Here is a 21,737-nt window from a genome sequence, read left to right as displayed (position 1 = left end):
GCGTGCCATGTGGGACCCTCCTCCGGTGGCCGGGGAGCAGCTGGGGATCGAACCAGCAATGCAGAGGCCGCGGGCAGCTTCGCAACCCCGCGCTCAACCGCTGCGCCACCGGAGGCCCACCTTCCTTTTTTTTTTTAAATAATAAAGCTGCCCTTTTGAATATAAAAAAATGAAATAAAATAAAAAGCCCAAGTACAAAAACAGATAGCAGTGGGACCAGGTATTTGTGTGTGAAATCCTTTTTTTTTATTGAGAAACTACTGGCTGGTGTTGACCTGGTCCTCTGGGATTTCAGAAGAACTGGTCACCTGGTTTTGCTATGGGAACAACATTAATGATGGATCATCTCAGCATTTCACCCATCCATTCAGAAAGCTTTATTGAGTGCCAGCTACGTTACAGGCCAACCAGCCAGAACCAGTCTTGGACTGGCACGGAGCCTTCTGGACATAAACCAGACCCGAGAATTGGAAAACCTTACTGAGCACGCTAAGTGTACGTTATTGTGGCACAGTCCTTGCCTCTGGGACACAGGGGCCATTCTGATCTGTTCTGAATTTGTTTACATTTAAAAATGTCCCAGATAACAAAACAGAAAGAAAGCTTCATCTGATTGCAGAACAGAAATAAAGGCTTTCTAAAGTGCTGAGCACTGCAGATTTCAGGCAGGGACTCTGGGGCTACTTCACACCCCTGTCTCTCTTCCTAGCTACCCGTGGCTGTACTTTCTTTTGTAAAACTCTGTCCTCATACACTGAGTCAGGAGCTGTCCTAGTGGGAGTTGCTTGAGGGATGCTTCTCTTGAGGTAGAAGTTAACCTGGAAAAAAGAAGAAAAAAAAAAAATGGAAGTCACTTGGAGAGTATAGGAATGAGTTTTCCACTTTTTGGAATTAAAATTGGGGGAAGAGCAGGAATTGTGTTCCTCCACGGTCTGGCTCCTGAGGGCCGGGGACTACGGAGAATTATCATGGCAACAACCCAACAGCGCAGCATCGGTGGTGTCAGTAGGACTGGCTAATATCCCCCCCGAAGTGGATCATAATCACTGGTGATACATATGGTATATCTGGATGAACTTAATCTACATTTATTTCATATGTATCGGGAAAAATGGTATCTCCACTTCCAACCATGATTTGACCGATATTGTTGCTGGGACAAGAGCAACAGCAGGGCCAGAAGAGCCCCTTCTGCGAGGGCCCTGAGTCACAGGTGTGCTCGATCTTGCCAACAACGCCTCAGACTGCCTTGCCTGTTGGGAAATACAGCTATGTAGATGACGTAGGTAGCTTGCCAGTCCTTAAATTCTAAATGTCCATATGCACTAAAGCATTGTCTCCAGAAATATATGGAGACTTCCCTCCAGCCACGGCGTGCCGATGTAAAGATGTTTTTGGATGGATAAGTGTGGTGTGGGCTGGCTTTGGAGGAGCAGTAGGGCCATACCAGGATGTGAAGAGAGAAGGAACTGGATAGCCATCTGACACACGCCCCTGGGACATCCCCAACCATCTGGCCTTTGGGACAGCTTGAGCTGCTGAAGCCAGTTGAGAGCTGAAACACCTCTAGTGAGAGATCTTCCTTTGGGGTCATTAACTGCCCCTTCCACCAAAGCCCCATCAGCTTTTCTGCTGACTCCCAAAGTGGGGAAATCAGAGCCAAGTGCGCTGTATCAGTGACTGGTTCCTATAATGTAGCAATAAGGGGATCAGGACGAGGGGCTGGGTGGGCATCGAGGGTGGGGGAGGGAGAGACAGGAGGAGCGAAGAGGAGGAGAGAAGAGATGACAAAATGAGGAAAGAACCAAGGAAAATGAAAGGGGCATGAAATCTGGAAAGCTGTGGGGGAAAGTGAAGAGGGAAGCACTGGACTCTGGGAGGTGTTCAAAAAAGTCCCCACTGCACCATGAAAAGCCCTAGTAGGTGATCTTTACTGTTCCCTTCCCCAGCCAGGTGGATTTCTGCTTTAGAATGAGAAGGACAGTCTGCTGGGATCCATACATGGCGCTTAGGTGCTACCGTGTCTGGGAACTGCACCCAAAAGTCGGTTTTTCCATGAATTACGTTTGACATAATGGTGGGTCATGTTCATTTATTTGAAGGAGACATGACACAGGCAGTGAATCTTGTGAAACAGAGTATGTGACTCATGACCAAGGCGGTTTGCCCTGAGCATGCAACAGACTTGCCTGCAGCGCAAGGCTCGCGTGTGCCGCTGCCTGGCAGCCCCTGGTCTGAGGGAACATGAGGACCAGGAGCCTAAGAGGAAAATAGGGAAGGAGGATGTGTTGGTTGGAAGCTGGCACAAGCTAACAGGCTGCAAGAGAAATGACACTTTGCTCCCCGCATCTGCAAGTGAGAGCTATTTCTATGATGCAGGAGATGGGCAGGAGGCAACAGGAGAGGTGAGAGGCAGAGCTATCTAGAAACTTCAGAGGAACTGCTAAAGCATTGAGAGAACTCTTCGCCCTGACCCTTGGGTGATCCAAACACAGGCTGAGAGCTGAGCACGAGGCCCGAGCACACTGGCCACGAAAGCCCGACAGGGTATCACTCTCCCCCACCTACTCGCCGTGTGCTGCTGGGCAAGCTTCTCACCTTCTTCAAGTTTCTGTTTCCTCAGCCAAAAATGGGGGTCATTATCTCTACCTCACAGGGTTCTTGTGAAACTTCAACAAGATCATCTGGAAGCTCTCACAGAGGGTCTCACACAGAGTCACAGCCAGTGGTGCCCATGACGGAGTCTGAGAGGACAAGCTGCCTGGCCTCTGTGCACTGACTGGGAAGGGGAGGAAGGTCTGGGGGCGCTGGTGTGTGTCAAGACGGGACAGGACAGAGGGAAGTGTTTAGGGGAGAGCTGACGTGTGGGAAGTAAGGCTCAGAGGCTCACAGAGTGGGATATCCACGTTACCCTTCCTCATCCATGACCGCTGGGCCCCCTCAGCTCTGAGATCCTAATCTAGCATGACCAAAGCTAGAAAATGGACAGGCTGTAGACCAAAAAATGTCCTTCCCCTTCACCATACTTATAAAAGAAAGCCACGGACGGTTGAGGAGGGCTGGAGAGCAGCTGGCTCTGTGCTGAGGTGGCAAACACAAGCCACCAGAAGGGGACAGCGCCACCTGGGGGTGGTCCTGGCTAATGGCATGGAAGAAGGAACCCACAGGACGCCGGAGCCTGTAACTTGGAAGGTTCCTGACATTCACAAGCTGGCATTTCAGGAGCATTCTGCACATGTCTAGCATTCGGGGAGCCCTCTGCACGTGTCAGGCACTGTACTAGGTGCATTGTGTGCACTTTCTCATCCCAGCCTCTGACGGAGGAGGTACTGTTATCACCAATTTATAGAGGAAGAAGCTGAGGGGACAGACACTAGGCATTTGCCCAGGGTCTGTGGACAAACGAATCGGATTTAGAATCAGACAGTGCTGTTCATCATTGTGCTGTGTCACATGGAAGGAAAAGCCAAAAGGAAGCACGAGAGGAGGGAACAGGAGAGTGACAGGGAAAAACTTAGCCACTGAGAGCAATGATTTTGTTTTTAATAGTGAAAGAGGAAATCTTGGGCTCGGATCAGAACTATGAAATCCTCTGTTTGTGTGACTCTGTAACTGATCTTTACAGTGTGCTCTGCAAAGGCCAGGCTAACTCACCTCTTGGGGCTCCCCAGGCCCCACGGTCACAGTCACAGTCTCTGGGACATACCCGGGTGCTGTGGCAGTGACAGTGTAAGTGCCTGGAAGCAGCAGCCGGAAGTAGTCACCATCATCTCCTAAGAGTTAACAAAAATAAAACTCAGTCTGCTGATTAGAAATCTGCCCCTGTGGGGCTTTGACATGAAAAGCAACCTGATTGTTTAGCTGACCACAGGCTTGACTTCCCTTAATAATCTGATGAAGCTGGTCAGGATCTGAAAGAACTGTAGGCTGTGGAACCGAACAGAGAATGGGCCTCAGCTTCTGGGAAGCAGAAGTTTCTGTACCCTGCACCGAGAATACTGTATTTAATTTTAGATCTTGTATTTTAAAGTAAACTCATGTCCAGTAATGGGTCACTTAGAGAAAGGTTGAAGGTTTCACCTGGAAAAGTCACTGAAGAAGTGGTATCTACCTAGAGAAAGGCGAATGCAAATTATGGGTTTAAGTTGCAGAGAGAAAGATTTCTCTAGATAAAAGTCAAACTATTATGACAAACAGCTACCAGAAAAAGAAACGGACTGCTTAATGAAATTATGGACACTTAAGCAAAGACTGAATGAGGAGCTCTGGCAAAGCTATACATTGTGCAGTGTACAACCTGTACTGATGCACATGGTGGCCCTAGACGGGACAACCAGCCATCAGTATTGTCTTATATTGAGTAGGAGGGCTAGACTGAATGACTACTCTAGGTCTAATTTTGACAATCCTATTTTTAATATTTCTTCCATTTTCAAAAGTGTGCTAAAGGAAAGCTAAAATTCAACAGAAAGCCAATTTCTCTATGGCACGGATACAGCATTTGGCTAATGACTTTATATGTCTTTAGAATCAATTGTGACTATACCTTTAAATTTTCTTTTACGTAGACAGCAATGAATAATAGAAATAATAAATGAGATTAAAAATAGGACAGATAATAAATAATAAGGAAGCCTCTTGTCTGTCCCCTAGTAAATGTGTATAATTTACTTGAAACACCTTAAAGGCAGTGTGCTATTATGCACATGTTGGATACGTTAGGTTATACCCTGGGGGCTGCCATTTTTTTTAATTGGGAGTTGACATGCAGGAGTGGCCAGCTCACCAGATGCTCTATGATGAGGCCATCAGCTATATCTCTGCCTCATCAACATTGATGTTTTGCTCAACAGCGTAATGAAAATTAGCAATGAGTTCTTTCACTGATGAAATGAGTTTAGAATGTTTGGTTAGAATGTTTCAGATATTCCCAACTGTTGCACGCACAATGTATAATAATTTAGCAAGCCTGGAAACCCTCAGGGATGCCCTAGGTTTGGACTCTAAACAGATCTGAGTCCAGCCATTGTGTTGGAGGATTCTTGGTGTGTGTAGCCTGTGAATTACAAAAGGCTGTCTCTAGAATATTTTTCCCTTTGCTGTGAATTAACCTTTCATGTAAGATAGGTTGGAATCACCTTAAAATTGATGTGTTTTTTAAAGTTGATATTTCATCTGGTTTAAACAGACTATAAAATGCTTATGTGCTAATGAGGGTTTGTGTAGTAAAATGTTTCTGAGCCTTGCTGGTATTGAGGTTGTGGTACAAAACATTAAAAACAAGACAAACAGGGGCCTCCCTGGTGGCGCAAAGGGTTAAGCACAGCACTATGAAGCAATCCGCATCCTCTGCAGCACAGTTCGATACCTGGCTGGCCAGGGTGCAAAGCAACACACATGGTGCAGCAGACCCCACCTGTCTCGCCCACTGCTCCCCTCAGCAGTGTGTTTCAGTCAGTCTGCCTGTTCTGTTCCCCATTCTGTCTCTGGTGAATCCTCTCAACCCCCACACCTCTGGCCTATACCCCAGTTCTCGTATGCATAAATAAATAAATCTTAAAAAAAAAAAAAAGACAAACAGCAGCAACAACAAAAAACACCTAGGAGTTGTCCATGATCAAACCAGTCTGGGTCAGTTTGCTATACTGCTGTACCATGAAATATTTAGAAGGCTCCAAGATGGCTCCAACAAGATCTGCCTCCACCATCAATCTTGCTGTGCAGTAAGCCCACAGAATGAATCTTGCTACTTTTCTCTGGATGGCGGTTTAGCAAAATGCTGTGATAGAGATAAGACTAAACAACAGTTTTATATTCTTCTCCTTTTTCTAACCCATTTCATTCCAGCCTTTCAGCCATTGATAAGCTCAAGCCAGAAAACACCCCAAAAAAGCTATAGGAGGCAGTGACTCCTGAATGCTGAAGACATTACATTTACATCCTACTGGTCCTTGCCTCTTAATCCATCATTCCCATTTCTATTATGCTTCCTTCCTCCAATCCTGCACCCCCACTCGCCATCTCTGCTCATCTCACTCACTCACAAACTAGCCTCCTGATTATGCTGAAGTAGACGAGGAGGTGAAGCTTCCTTCTCACCCCACCAAGTAGTGGCTACCTACCTGAAGTGACATCGTGGTTAATCCCATCGACAGAAATGACAGTGTCTCGGAGGTTATTATTATTCTCATCTGCCACCCTTCCCTTGATGCCTTGGTGTACCTGTAGAAAAAAAATGTTATTGTGCATAGCTCTGACCCTAAAGTATTTGCACAGTGTTTAAGAGTCCTCAAAGCTTTTTCTCATATGCTTTTGCTTTTGATTTTCACAAAGACCATGGTAACAGACCCTTAACTAGTCTTTCTGCACCTCTCTATCCCCAATAATCTTTTCTCAATAAAGCAAAATGATTCTGTTACAGTATCTAAGTGAAATCTTATCATTTATCTGCCCAAAATCCCACTCACTCATAGCAAAAGCTAAAGTATGAGGGACAGTTTATAAAGCTCCAGCCTCAGGGAGTTCTCTGATCTCATCTCCCATTGCCCTCATCCTTATTCTCATGATTGTTCCAGACACACTCGTGTTCTGGCCTTGTTGGTCTTTTTTTTTTAATGGAATAAAAAGGTTTTAATAGTGAAAACATACAATTAACATAAAATTTTCCATCTTAACCATTCCTAAGTGCTCGGTACAACTGTGTTAAGTATATTTGCATTTTGCATGGCCAATCTCCAGAACTTTTCCATCTTGCAAAACTGAAACATGGTACCCATTAAGTGATTCCCCATTTCTGCCTGAAATAATAGTGTTTGTCTTTTTGTGACTACCTCGTTTTACTTATCATAAGCCCTCAGGGTGTACTCATGTTGTAGCCTGTGTCAGAATTGCCTTCTTTTGAAAAGCTGAGTAATATTCCATTATGGGCACAGATCACATTTTATTCAATCAGCTATCAATGGGCACTTTTGGCTACTGTGAATGATGCTGCTATGAACATAAATGTCTGAGTATCTTTTTGAGATCCTACTTTCAGTTCTTTTGGATCTATGCCCAGAAGTGGTACTGTAGAATCTTAGGGAAGTTTTCATTTTTTTGAGGAATTTCCACACTGTTTTTCAGAGTAGCTGCACCATACATTCCCACTAGCAATGCACAAAAGTTCTAACTTTTCCAAATCCTTGCTAACATTTGATATTTTCTGTCATTGTTTAAAAAATTTTTTTTATAGCAGCCATCTTAGAAAGTAGGAGGAGGTATGTCCTCATGGTCTTGGCTTGCATTTCCCTGGTGACTAGCGAGGCTGAGCTGCCTTTCCGTGCTGTGTGCAGCTTGAGACTTGCTGTTCCTCATCAGGAGAGTTCCCCCTTTCACATCTGCATAGTTCTCTCCCTCACTTCCTTTACGTTGTTTAAATATCATCTCTTTAAGGCCTTTTTCATAGCATTTTGCATTTTATATGCTGTACAGTTTATTTTGTTATCTTGGTTACTGTCTACCTTTAGACCATGCAGATGATATTCTCTGGAATATAAATTCCTCATGGGCAGGGACACTTGTTCATTTACAATCCCCAGGATATAGCACAGTTTCCGACAGGCAGTATAGCTCAATCATGTTGAATCACTGATAGAAGAATCCAGATCTATTGTATGGTCCAGCCTCACCTGAGGATGTCTTGAACAACATGTACGAGAGTGGTGTCCATAGGCTACACCGGCTAGCCTAGGTGTGCAGCAGATAAGTTATACCATCTGGGTTTGTGTAATTACACTCAATGACATTTGCACAACAACAAAATTGCCTAAAGATGCATTTCTCAGAACATGTGATGCGTGACTGTACTGAGTCAGATCTGATTATACGAGACTCAGACCGGAACCACACACAAAACCTAACCCACCATCAGAAAACACTTCTCCTTCTGTAACCTGTTCCTATTAAGGAACAGGGTTTTACCTGTTCCAAGAACTGGATCAGGGCTTCCCGATTACCCAGCCACTCGCGCTGTAATTCCTCTTGGCGGGGAAACTTGTCACAGCTCAGTTCCAGTGTGATCTCAAAGCAGTTGGTGTGGAGATAATTAAAGTCTTGCATTCCTAGGGGAAAGATGGCAGTGAGAGATTTGTATCAGCCAATTTCCAGCCAAGGCCTCATCTTAACTCCGTTTAATCACCATTTCTCCAAACCTTCCAAACACCGTCTGTTCTACTTTTTTTAAAAGATTTATTTATTTATGCATACATAAAGGATTCACCAGAGACAGAGTGGGGAGCAGAACAGGTAGACTGACTGAAATACACTGCTGAGGGGAGCAGCAGGCAAGACAGGAGAGGTCTGTTGCGCCACGTGGGTTAACTCCCTGGCTGGGGATTGAACTCGTGCTGCAGTGGCTTCAGATAGCGTCATAGTGCTGTGACTTATCCCCTTGCACCACCAGAGAGGCCCCACCTTCTGTTCTACTTTTGATCTCCATTTATAGTCTGCTCCATAAAACATTTCCTCATTCCACACTCCACATGCCTTTCTTTCTAGTTTTCTGTTTTTATACATGTTCATGCTATTATTTCCATCCTCCACTTTTTTTCCATTTTGTGAATTAAATTCTTCTTGTCCCTCTTAGCATTTCCAAAGTCGGCTTATTAGTAGCACCTTCATATTAGACTGTTCACAGATACTACTTTCAGGGCGACAGAGCCCACATTTTTAGCCACTAACTACATTACAGCCACACATCACTTAATGAGCAATGCGTTATTAGAGAGTCACAGGATATACTTACACAAAAACGAATGGTACAGCCCACTGTACGCCCAGGCTGGCTGGCTGGCCTCGTGGGGCCATTGCCATCCATGTGGACTGTCCTTGACCAAAACGTCACTAATCTGTGCCCTAATCTGTTGTGTAAAACATACACACGTACATATACATACACACACACATACATACATATACACACCCACACACACATACTCCAGTTTTATTTATTTAGTTTGGGTGATTTTTTTAGGGTGTATTTTTTTCCTTTTTTTAACCAATCTTTTAATAAAACATCAGTTTTAAAGAACCAAAGGTGTCCTTCCCTTCATTTAAAAGAATTACAGGATGACATTAAATACCAACTTAACACCTCTATTTTTCAGATTGCTATTTGAATGCAAATTGCATAACAGTCCTGTTGTTTCTCTGAGAAAAATGATCATTTATGGGCTTCCCTGGTGGCACAAGGGGTTAAAGTCTCAGCACTCTCAAGCTATCAGCAGTCTCTGCAACATGAGTTCGATCCCCGGCCAGGGAGCTGACCCACATGGTGCAGCAGACCTCTCCTGTCTCCCCTGCTGCTCCCCTCAGCAGTGTATTTCGGTAGATCCACCTATTCTGCTTCCCACTCTGTCTCTGGTGAATCCTCTCACCCCCTGCACCTCTGACCTACACCCAGTTCTTGTATGCATAAATAAAAACAAATCTTAAAAAAAAAGAAAAAGAAAAATGATCATTTAGAAGGAGGCACAAGCCCTCTCCTACTTTAGCACACAGCCCTTCTACAGTGGAACTGCCCTTACCCCTGCTGAGAGAATACCAGGAAGCCCCATTGGTGATGCCGTCCGGGAAGTAATCCCCACAGTTCCAGCCCTGGTGCATCCATCCATGTGCATAGGAGTAGACTCTGGCCAGCTAAAGGAAAACAGGTAGAATATGAGGGTGAGTGCTTGCAACTTGGATAGCAATGCTCACACTCAGAAGTAGGGCGAAGCCAAGAAAACCCCGAGTAGAAACAACTGATTATTTGCGTTAGTGAAAGGAAATACCAGCAGGGATAGAGAGATGGTGATGGTGGTGGGGGTGTGTGTAGTGGGCTGGAGCTAGGGAACCTATCTTCTAATGTTTCCAGTATGTGGGGGATATATTTCTTCAAGCGCCAAGTGAGGGGTGGCACTAGATGATGTGTCAGCCGCCTTCTAGGTGTGTTATTTTCTAGCTGAGCTTTGTAAAAGAAATCAAGGAGTAGGTAAGATAAGTCTTTGCCAGGAAAGAACTGTATTGAAGGGAGAGAAATAGATTCAGAATCTCTATAACTCTTTCTCTTCACTGTTTTATAACAATGTACAAAATGATATTACTAGAGAAGAAAATACAATAATATACTTGCTTTGCAAAGCAACGACTGATATTATTCTCTCTGTAATTAACTGATGAATTATTAAGTAATGCCATTAATTATTGTTTCATAATTAAGTTACTAATAATATATTGACTATAAAGTAATTAATTAAAAATTAACATAATTTCCTGTTAGTTTTATTCTGTTGCTGTTTTGAATTACAATGTAAACCTTTTCTGTGTGGTCTACTTTTCATTAATATAGTCATAGTACCATAAAATCTCCAAAATTCGCACTGAATGCTCTGGCTTACCCCTATAGCACTATTACTCTTTTGGCACATTTCTTGCTTATCATTAGCATAAATATTTTTTACACTGCATTAACTGTATTATAACATTTTCTATTGATTTACTTTTTCATGAATTTGTGGCTTAAAATCAAAACAAGACAAGCTTGCACGCTTCTAATGCACCGGCCATGTTCTAGTTATATTTTTGTAGACTCATTCTATTAGGGTCCTATGTTGGACTTGTGTTCTTTCTCTGATCCCCGTCTTCCTCTGGCTGGACACACTCATCCCGCACACCTTCTGGAAAAGCTTGTCGTCAGGCGTGGGGGTGTTGGCTGAACGGTGGAAACCTCGGACTCCATGCCCCATGGACTTGTCATAGGGGTAATTGGCCACCACTGCCCCCCCGTGGAGGTTGGCTGATAGAACAAAGTTGAAGGAGCGGATCCACTGGATCACAGCCTGGGTCTCGGGTTCCACCTGCGAAGAGAGGACAGCATGAAGCTGCAACTGGATGTGCCAAATGGCCATTTGGGTAAGTCTGCCAGGAAGCGGCCTGAAGAGACATCGTGTCTGAGTAAATCAGAGAGTCCTACCAGATACGAGAGAACTAGACAGGGGAATTTTGACTTTTGGCATGTTGCTTTTAAGAATTAAATGGGTAGAAACTTTTTTCAAAATGAAATCTCATGTAGAATCCCAATATACAAAATAGCTGAAAACATTTGTGTGTGATACTAAGAAGGTTGAGATCTGTTGTGAATAGTTTGTCAAAACCCACAGAATGAGTAACAGGAGGAGCAAACACAAATATAAACTAAGGCCTTGGGTGATAATGATGAGCCAGTGCAGGTACATCGACTGCAGCCAAAACACCATGCTAAGGAGATGTTGATAAGAGGAAACTTGGCCTCTTTCTGGCAACAAGGAGAGGGTTCTCCAATTCACCCACTTCTCTAGTGACTTCTGAAGCATTTTTGCAGAAATTTAGGGTTCTAGGAAGTACACACGGACAACACTGGCTTACAGTAATGGTTTCCAACCTCCTTCTTCCCCCAGTCATCTTCTGTGACAGTGGAACCCACTCCCATGGGCATACCCACATCTCATGGATTCGGAAGCATGTAACACAGATCAGAGCTGGCTAAGTAGCGAAATCTCACACTTTCATTGCATACTGTCCTGCTGGTGAGTGACAGCATTCTAAAGAAAGGCTTGAATCCCCTGGACTTGCACTGCAAGTAAATAATTTACAATCCTCGGTGATTTCCCTCCTCTCGGGATGGATATGCTTAGCGGTTATATGGTGCAAGTGTGTTAATTAACTGGGCCCTGGGTCAGCTGTGAAGGCCCCTGGTTTTTCCTTCGTGAAGGGGCTGAAAGAATAAGGTAGATTCTCACCTAATGAGAGTGGATCTAACACCAACGGTACAAGTCCTGCTCTGTGACAGGCTCAGATCTTTTGAAGCTGTTCTCTCTCCGTGCCGTAAACCTGTGTTCATGAGAATGAGGCCAGTTTCCATGACTTTTTTCTCTTCAGGCTGCCCCATTAGTAGAGATGTTTCCTTTTTTTTGTTTAAAGATTTATTTATTTATGCATACAAGAACTGGGGTACAGGCCAGAGGTGTGGGGGAGTGAGAGGATTCACCAGAGACAGATGTTTCATTGTCTTTTTTTCTTCTAAGATTCAGACAGATTTGCCAAGGGGAGTCTAATTACTACTGGCTCAGTGACCTTATTTAGAGAATGTTAAATAAATAAGAACATCCTTCTAGCTGGATATGCTAACTAGCACAGTCATTTTTTAGATTTGCTAGTTGCTTGAGCCGAAAGTTGCTGCCTCGAATCTACACAAGCCAGCAAGATCTTTGCTTCATTTCTAAGGGGAAAAGTGCTCCATCTAAAAAACCCCCAGGACAGGGCCTCCCTCTTGGTGCAGAGGTTAAGACACAACCTATGAAGCAATCTGCCACTGTAGCATGAGTTCTATTCCCGGCCAGCCAGGGAGAAACCCACATGACGGAACAGACCTCTCCCGTCTCACCCCCTGCTCCCCTCAGCAGTGTACTTCGGTCCGTCTGCCTGTTCTGTTCCCCGCTCTGTCTCTGGTGAATCCTCTCATCCCCCACATCTCTTGCCTGTACCCCAATTTTTGTATAAAAATAAATAAATCTTTAAAAAAAAAACCCAGGACAAAGCTTCACACCTACTTTATTTTCCTGCCCTCAGTCTCTATATTAGATATTCACAAATAGAATGACTAGAACTATCTCATACAGTAAAGAAATAAGTTGTGGAAATGCCCTGAGGATATTATACTGCTAGTGAATATAGTATCACTCCCAGCAGCAGGTAAAACCATTCAGATTAGCAAGGCCTCCTGGGGTATGAGCTGGGAACATGAAATGGGACCCTCTAGTTGAAAAAATAGGGGAGACGTGTGTATGGTAAAGCAGTCAGGGGGCGTATAGAAAGGAAAGAGGAAAAACTATAATCATGAGTCTCTCTGAATCTCTTTCTACAACTAATTGTTGGTGAGCACACACTTCATCAACAGGAGAGGTTTTGCTATAGAATGCCAGAGTTCTGTGCCAAAAAAGTGTAGAGCAGTGGAAAGAACGCTGGGTGAGGGGTCAGAAGAATTGGGTTTTAATCCTGATTCCATCAATCATCAGCTGTGAGAATTTAAATAATTTTTTAGTCTATAAGTGTAATACTGCTGAAGTAAGAATGGCTAACATTGCCTGAGGCATTCACCACACAGTGTTTTGATCAATGAAAATGTGGCAAAGAGAATTCTGTAAAACTGTCAATTTCCTGCGACTGTCCAACATCACTTTGACCTTCACTACCATCACTACTAACAGCAAACATGTCATGAATTTGTGCTCTGTGGGGAGCTCTACCTGGGTGACACATGGAGTAAGAGCTAGTTATTATTGATCTGAACAAATTAACACAGAATTGCCTTGATGCTTAATTCCTGCTTACTTGGTTGATATGAACATTGCTAGGAGAAATTCCAGATGCTGATTCCTGTATATGCAAGTTTTTCTCATACCTGACTCTTCCAGTTGTCCGGCAGGGGCAAGTGGTGATTGCGGCCTCCATGCTCTGCATTGTAGTAGATGTAGGTATTGAGGTCGGGGAAGTTTCGGTTCAAGTCCACTCCATTTGCATTGTTCCTACCAATCAGATACGCAGAAATGTCTGGGCCCTCAGGGAAAACAAAAAGAGGAAAAATGAAGGTTTCACACCTATATTTAAAGAGCCTCCCTGATGGCACAAGGGGTTAAGCATAGCACTATGAAGCTGTCCACAGCCTCTGCAGCATGAGTTTGATCCCCAGCCTGCCAGGGAGCTACTGATATGGCGCAGCAAACCTTTCCTGACTCGCCCGCTGCTCCCCTCAGCAGTGTATTTCAGTCAGTCAGTCTGTTCTGCTCCCCACTCTGTCTGTGGTGAATCTTCTCACGCCCTGCACTTCTCGCCTGTACCCCAGTTCATAAATAAATAAATCTTTTAAAAAAATAAAGAGCACTCTATTGTTCCTTTTAGGTGTTAGCTTTATCTCTCTTATCCAAAGTCCCAGTGGTACAGTTCAAATTTCCCTTAGGCTATGGGCTGGAGGTCTGGATTCCAGGAGAATCTCTAGTAAAAGTAGGGTACTTTAGGATAATGCAAGTCCCCTATTTAAAAAAAGTTTTTTTGAGATATGACAACATAAAATTTGCCAGTTTCAATTCATTTTAGTATGATGACAGAGTTGTACAGCCATCTCCACAATCTGACTTAAGATGTTTCTATCACCTTAAAAAAGAAATTTCAAGCCCATTTATACTCACTCCTCATTTTTACTCCAGCCTAGGTGATCACTTTCTGTCACTATAGATGTACCAATTTTTTTTTTTGACATTTCACATACATGGGATTATAAAATTACATGTTTGGCTTTTTTCAGTAGGCATAATGTTCCTGGTATTCCTCCCTCGTGACTAATTTACTGCACCCACCTTTATAATTCATGGTATTTTAAGAGCAGTTGATTAGCAAACCTAATTGGCAAATAATCCCATTTGTATCCTAATTCCCCTTTGCCATAGAACACAAGCTATTCACAGGTTCTAGAGATTAGGGATTAGGATGTGAACCTCTTTTTTTGTGGGGGGGGGGTGGAATTGTTATTCTGCCTTACCTACAGTTGGCTTTAAAGTTTGGTGGCCAGGGAGGTCTTCCCTGCACCACAACCTTGCAGACAGTTTTCCTTTGGGTGTGGCAGGTAACTCTGAGTTTGAGACCCTGATGGGTCCTTTCTTGGGCTCAGGTTCAAGATCTGCTCCTTCTGAGCAAGTACTCAGCAGGTGAGCAGAGGTGACTGGTTCCCCAGAGAAGGTTCATTTGCTGAATCATGTCAGCAGAAAGCTGAGAGATGGCAAGGGTCAGATTTATGTTTGATTCAACATGTTGACTGCATTCCCCCGGCTGCTCCTGTCCACACCCCGGCCCTAATCTCAATAGGTTTAAAATATGCTTGGGTTGGGAAGTTCATGGAAGGACAGATAGTTTATGGTTTTATTCTTATGGGACAGAGTGGTCAGATTCGTGGAGGATGGTTGCCAGGGGCTGGGAGGTGGTTGCCAGGGACTGGGACTGTCTAAAGGGATGTTACTAATTAATGGAGATAAAGTTTCAGGCCTCCCTGGTGGCGCAGGGGTTAAAGACATGGCTACCAAGCTATCACCAGCCTCTGCAGCATGAGTTCAATCCCCCGCCAGCCAGGGAGCAGCCCACATGGCGCAGCAGACCTCTCCTGACTCGCCCGCTGCTCCCCTTAGATCTGCCTGTTCTGCTCCCCACTGTCTCTGGTGAATCCTCTCACTCCCCACACCTCTGGCCTGCACCCCAGTTCTTATATACACAAATAAATAAATCTTTTTTAAAAAGGGAGATAAAGTTTCAATTGAGCAGAATGGGTAAGTCTGGAGATCACCTGCAGCTATGGTCAACAATACTGTATTGTATACTCAAAATTTTGTTTAAAGGGTAGATCTCATCGTAAGTATTCTTACCACAACACATTTTTTTAAAAATTAATGTAAAATTAGTGAACTCTAGTTTTTAAAATGAATAGAATTTTCAAGACTACCCCAAATAAACTTTAAGATTGAAAAAAAAAAAAAAACCCTTCAATTTACACCCATTCCCCCAAACACAAACAGACCATGTTTAAAGACTAGTTTTAAATTAAAAATTCTAATTCAGTAGATTCTGGAGTGGGGCGAAGTCATGGGAAATCTGAGCATCTGTATTTCAAGAATCTTCACCTGTGATTATTCTGAAGCAGCCAGTAAAAGAATTACTTGTGTAAAGTCAGGCATACTGGCATTTTCAATTTATGTTAGGAATAAAGTAAATGTCCATACACATTTTTGAAACATTATCTCCTGCAACTGAAACTCTTAAAGATTTAAAAAGCTGAGGACCACACTAGTAGAGAGATAATAAAGAATCCAGAATTAACCTTGCCCCTAATTCTGGGAAAAGCCTGTTCTCCCTGATACTTCTCTTCCAAATGCAAACAGAAGTGTAAGTGGGCGGAAGAACTGCATGTAGAGTTGGAACGTCCAGGGAAAGAGGTCTATGTTGCAATATCCCTTCTCACTGCAGAGCTTACACGTGCTATCACAGATACTGCCCTGGGGATCTCCACAAGAAAACCAGGATGTGGCAGAAAAGGTGTTGAGGGAGCCGAAGCTCAGAGCGAGCCCACATCCATCTCCTAGGGTGCTGGGGGCCGAGCCCCCCGTCGTCTTGCTCTGTTACATTTCTGCTGGGGTAGAGGATGCATCACCCGCGGCTTTGACTTTATTACCCATTTCGGCTTCATTCCCTGCGGGGCCACCCCGGGCTCAGTACCTGGGCGGCGGCCACCTCGTAGCCGTCGGGGTTCATGGACGGCAGGATGTGAATGCGCGTGCTGTGCACCAGCCGCACGATGCGCGGGTTGTGGCTTCGGAACTCCTCGCACAGGAACTCCGACAGCTGCAGCAGCAGCTCGCGGCCCAGCACCTCGTTGCCGTGCATGTTCCCCACGTACTTGAATTCCGGTTCCACTGCAAGTGGGAGACACATACACGCCGGAAGGTAAAAGATGCGGGAAGCCTGCAAGTGCCACTGGTTCCTCACTTGCAAGGGGACATGTCCCTTTTTTTCTAGTAACGACTGAAAGAAAATCGCATGCTTCTCTTGGGTCTTTTCCAATAACCCCCAAATCCCTTTCGAACAATCCACAAGTGCAAATACTGCAAAAATTCATGTCAGGGATAATAATCCTATCTCTTACAGAAGCCCTACTGTGTACCAGGTATTTATGCTCACTTTTATTAATCTTCACAGAATACCTATAAGGGAGGCTTGGTTAGCCTCAGGAAGAGGGTTCTAGAGGCAAAAGAGGTTAAGTAACTTCTTGGAGGTCATCCATTAATTAATATGACGGGAGCCAAAGACCAGGCAGCAGCTTCTGTGGCTGACTGCCTCTCAGAGACCAATTTCTACAGGTAAGACTGGTGTTTCCCCAAACCTGCTCTCATCCAGCGCTTCGGGTACTAGCAGAACAGCTCTTAAGCATAGCAGTGGAAAGCTACATTTTCTTGGGATTCAGGAAAGTAAAATATCTTTTTTATATCTGAGATCATCATGTCTTGAGGCACAGAGTAGGAAGGAGTGTGAGAAAGTCTTCTCTTTGTTTCTGTTAACTGTTCGATTGAAGTAAACATTGAAGGATGAAAGAGCCTCTACAACTAGAAGAAATCATTCTGGCTCTCTTTTTTATTTATATTTTTTAAGATTTATTTATTTATGCATACAAGAACTGGAGTACAGGCCAGAGCTGTGGGGAGTGAGAGGATTCACCAGAGACAGAGTGGGGAGCAGAACAGGCAGACTGACTGAAATACACTGCTGAGGGGAGCAGCGGGCAAGAAAGGAGAGGTCTGCTGTGCCATGTAGGTCACCTCCCTGGCTGGGGATAGAACTTGTGCTTCAATGGCTGCGGATAGCTTCATAGGTTGTGTCTAAACCCCTTGCGCCACCAGGGAGGCCCTCTTGCTCTCTTAAAAGGAACAAGAAAACGCCTGCCAGAAGATTTCCCTCCATTCCATACTCTCCTGCCTCTATGACTGTTCTCATTCTATACCTCTCATCTCCAAATTTCCAAATTCTCCTCAACATCCTCCTTGTCCCAGTTCAGGTTATTCTGTGACGCCATATTGGATTCTCCCTGCTAGAAGTAAACTCTATTGAACTTCTAATTACCACTCTCTGCTCTGAGTTTTACCTAATTTTTGTACATTGTTTCTTTTACTGGACCTGTCCTTTGTATTTTATGTCCTATATAATTTTTAATTTTCTTTAGGGCACAATCCATTGTTATTTATCTTAGGACAACTATAGCAGGCTTCCCCAAAGGAATATCTATGAGCCACAAAGATCATATAGTGGGTTTTCTATAATGTGTACTCCTCAGTCCTTAGTGTATTTCTTTAATCTCAGATCATGTCTTTTTTTTTACTTTTATTGGTGTTAAAATAACACTTCTTTTAGGAAAAGATAGAGATTGTAAATGGCAGGCATTATTCTTCAACATCATGTTTAGCAAAATAAAATTTGGGAAATCTATTTTAGTCCCTACAAAGTTCTCAAATTAAATAAAAAAAAAAAAAACCTTTTCTGTGGAATCCAAAAGTCTGGAAACCACTGCCCTATGGAACTTAGCATGATGACTTGCACTTAGCGGGTGCTCAATATAAATTTCTTTTGTCTCTATTTTCAATATATCAAGAATAACACCACAGCTATCCTTTTGGCTCAAGTCCCCATACTAACATGCACGGATTATTAAAATAAATGTCCCACTTGAACTCCTTGCATCTGCCCAGATGCAAGATATTCTCTTGAATCAGGGGTTGTCAAATTTTTTCTGTTAAGTCGTAAATAATAAAGACTTTTGGTTTTGTGGACTATTGTCTCTATCATAGTTATTCAACTCTTCCAGCAAAAATAGACATAGGCAATTTAAAAACAAGCGGGCATGACTGTTGCAGTGAAACTTTATTTACTAAAACAGGCTATGGTTGCTGAGCCTTGTTCTGAGTGATCTTTTAAAAATTAAAGCAGATCCTGTCACTCTTCTGCCCCAAACCCTCCACTGTCTTCTCACTTCACTCAGAGTAAAAGCCATAATCTTTGCAAAGAATGAGAGCCTTCATAAGCTCCTGTGTGGTCTTATCTGTCATTGTTCACACTGCTGGAGTCTCAGGAGCCTCCTGGCTATGCCCCATGCAAAGCAGGTCCCTGCTCTTTCCACTGCTTGCAGTATTTTCTCCCCATCACCAGGGTGGTGTGCCTTAGCCTTTCCTAAGTAGCAACCACTCATCCCCGCTCAATCCACAATCATCCACAGTATTGCTTGTCTCTCTTTCCTGGTTTATTTTTATGTGAAATAATATATTTTCACTTAGTTACACATTCATTGCCATTCTTACCCCACTAGAATGAAGATCCTGGGGGCTGGGTTTTTGCTTTATTCTCTCTTGTATATTCACCAAAGTGCTTACATATAGTAGATAATCAGTTATGTTTGTTGAATGAATGACAAACAAGTGTAAGGAATGGACTGCAAAGTTTTAGGGCATCAGAGAAAAGAGGGATAGGTGGAGGCTAAAATAGGATGAAAAAACTTCAAGGAAGGTCTTGAATGCTAGAAAGCAGGGGGCACAGAAAGATGGGGGCATGGAGTGAGGTGCTAACTCTAATGTCCATCCACACCCACCAAAATAGACTTGGCTTCTACAATGAATACACAACCTGGGCAAATACAGGGTGCTTGTTGTGTAAGTGCAGCTTCAGAGCAAGGCCATGTTCCTCATTTAATGACATGGTCTTCCCTGAGTCACCGCCCTGCCATCCCCATTGGTTATTTAATATTCTGAAGCTGCCATGGACAGAACTCCTTGGTGTGTGGTTGTCAGTGAAGGTTTTTAAGCAGTGGAGTGAGAAGGTGATATCAATATTCAGGAAAATTACTCTGGCTTCTGTGTGCTAAATGGAAGTTTCAGAGAGTGTTGGCATTTAGGAGTTAGGAGAACAGTTGGGAATCTTGTGCAATAATTTAGAAAGGTTGTAGTGGAATTTTGGGCTAGGGTGGAGGGTGTGGAAGTAGATGGGAAAAGAGGGACTTGAAGCTGACAGTTTGAAGGAGAAACTTACATAACTTGAGTGTCACAATCATTGAAGTAAAGCAGTGAGAAATTAGAGACAATGTAAATGTCCATCAATACATGAACAGTTCAAGACAACTATGCATTGGAAAATTATGCAACAAAAAGATGATGCTGTAGATTGACATTTACAGATATGGATGTTATACATGAAAGACTATGGAATGAGAAAAGCAGTTAAAGTATGATCCCATTTTTATTTTAAAAATGTTGTCTAGGTAAAGGGGATTAAATCTGCTTAGAAAAGGGTTTAGTAGAATATACATCAGTAGGGGGCCTCCCTGGTAGCATAGGGCTTAGTCTCAGTGCTATCAAGCTATCACCAGCCACTGCGGCATGTCAGGGAGCTGACCCACATGGCACAGCAGACCTCTTCTATCTGACCCGCTGCTCCCCTCAGCAGTGTATTTCAGTAGATCTGCCTGTTCTGCTCCCTACTCTGTCTCTGGTGAATCCTCTCACCCCCTCAGCACCTCTGGTCTACACCCTAGTTCTTGTATGCATAATTAATCTTAAAAAAAAATAGGTTAGCAGTGGTCATCTGGGACCACTGGTATAGTGGAATTGTGATGAGTTTTTTTAATCTTTATTGAATTTTTAACTTTAATCCAAACATGAATTGATTTTTAATAGAAACAAATGAATAAAAAATAACCCAATAAATAAAACAAGTGCCCCGGACTTTAAGCTCTCTCCAAGATACCATCGTATCACACTGTCATTCCCCAAAGAGATATTCCTAAACCCTTCTAAGTTTCTTGGCAGAACTAATGTTTCTGCTTAGGTCTCCTGGGGGAGCAGCTTGGAAAGACTGGGTAACAGCAAGAGAGAAACAAAGGTTATGGGAGGGAAGGAAGGGAATGGGACCAGAGCAAAAAAGAGTCACCTTTTGTCAGTAGGTCTTGAGCAAACAGAACCCCAAAAGAAGGAAGGAACTGGGACCTGAATTGTGGCTACAGGTCCCCAGAGGCAGGAGCAGGTTGAGGGCTAAGAAGGGAAATATGTAGCACAGACCAAGGAAGACTTGACACTGCACAGGTGGAGTGGTTCTTGGGCCTTCCAGAAACCATCCCATTAACTGGATTTGCAAGGGAAGTGTCCTGCCCCATAAACTCCAAGAACTACCCGGGCTTACAGGACTCGTGGGTTCCAGGGTTGTCGCTGAATTCCAGGACATAGAGGAGTCTCCCCTTCACACTGTGGCCAATGGTGTAAATCCGCGTGACCGAGGGGCATTCGTTGTGCACCTTGTACAGCGTCCGCACGAGGTCATCATAGCGGTGGTGGCGAAAGGTCACGGGGGCAACCAACTTGAAGAGAAGGAGGAGGTGGAGGAAGGTTGAGAGCGGGTCTGGCATCTTGCTGAGTTTTTTCAGAGAGACTCACTGAAATGGGTCCCACCTCTCCCCAACACCTGGCCTCGCCTCTTCACCAGTCAAAATCCAAGAGCCGCGAACCAGCTCGTCCCAGTTTCCCGCCAGTACACACCAGAGTGACAGCCGCTGGGAAGGGCACGCAGACCGTCTCTTCCAACGCTGGAAATCACTCCCGCCGCCCCGAAATAGCTGCTGGTCTCACCTCCCCCATGTCCTGGCTTCTCCTAATCCAGGAAAACCTTTTGAAAGGTTTTTGCACTTCCACAGATTGGATAGTTTCACTGATTCTCGTTTACTGATTAACTGATCTGTAAATAGGCTCCAATGAAGAGCTGCTGATAACCCTTTGATTCCCAGACAAGTCTGAGAAACTTGGCCAGTGCATGTTCCCGCTATTACAATATAAGGAGATTTAATAAAATTGAGCTCTTTCTCCCTTTCCAGCCATCCCACATAACCCCGTCAGATGATATTTCTGAAGCACAGAGCGGTCTTGTCCCTTTTCTCCTGTATAGGTAACACTGAGAAAATGGAAAAATAAACAAGAACCGTCTACCTACTATCCAGAATACATCAAGGACTCTCACAACAAGTATCAGACAAGCCAAACAGAAATTGGCCAAAACATTGGAATAGACATTTCACCAAAGTAAGCACACGTAAAGATGCTCAACATCATTGGTCATTT

General features: G+C 43.8%; 1 protein-coding gene across 1 annotated transcript; it reads right to left on the bottom strand.

The window, feature by feature from the left end:
• Positions 1–434: 434 nt before the first annotated feature.
• On the bottom strand, positions 435–21,031 carry CPN1 (carboxypeptidase N subunit 1). The gene is made up of 9 exons (XM_037496076.2): positions 20,809–21,031; positions 16,312–16,508; positions 13,457–13,612; positions 10,692–10,874; positions 9,564–9,675; positions 7,960–8,099; positions 6,123–6,222; positions 3,655–3,773; positions 435–818 (listed from the first exon to the last, which is right to left on the bottom strand). The coding sequence occupies exons 1-9, from the start codon at positions 21,029–21,031 to the stop codon at positions 681–683; spliced, it is 1,368 nt and encodes a 455-aa protein (XP_037351973.1). The 3' UTR covers positions 435–680.
• Between the last annotated feature and the right edge of the window lie 706 nt (positions 21,032–21,737).

This window comes from Talpa occidentalis, unplaced genomic scaffold (genome assembly GCF_014898055.3).
Source record: "Talpa occidentalis isolate TD23 unplaced genomic scaffold, MPIMG_talOcc4v2.1 talOcc4.8, whole genome shotgun sequence".
Lineage (NCBI taxonomy): Eukaryota > Metazoa > Chordata > Mammalia > Eulipotyphla > Talpidae > Talpa > Talpa occidentalis.
Note: the sequence above shows the minus strand (reverse complement) of the source record. Positions and strands in the feature narration are given on the sequence as shown.

Excerpts from the sequence above, each read along its gene's own strand:
- CPN1 (XM_037496076.2), bottom strand. The coding sequence starts at position 21,031 with ATGCCAGACCCGCTCTCAACCTTCCTCCACCTCCTCCTTCTCTTCAAG. Across the intron at positions 16,509-20,808 it reads CCCTGGAACCCACGAGTCCT|TGGAACCGGAATTCAAGTAC; the intron begins GTAAGCCCGGGT and ends TCCCACTTGCAG. Across the intron at positions 10,875-13,456 it reads CGGACAACTGGAAGAGTCAG|GTGGAACCCGAGACCCAGGC; the intron begins GTATGAGAAAAA and ends CTCTCTTCGCAG.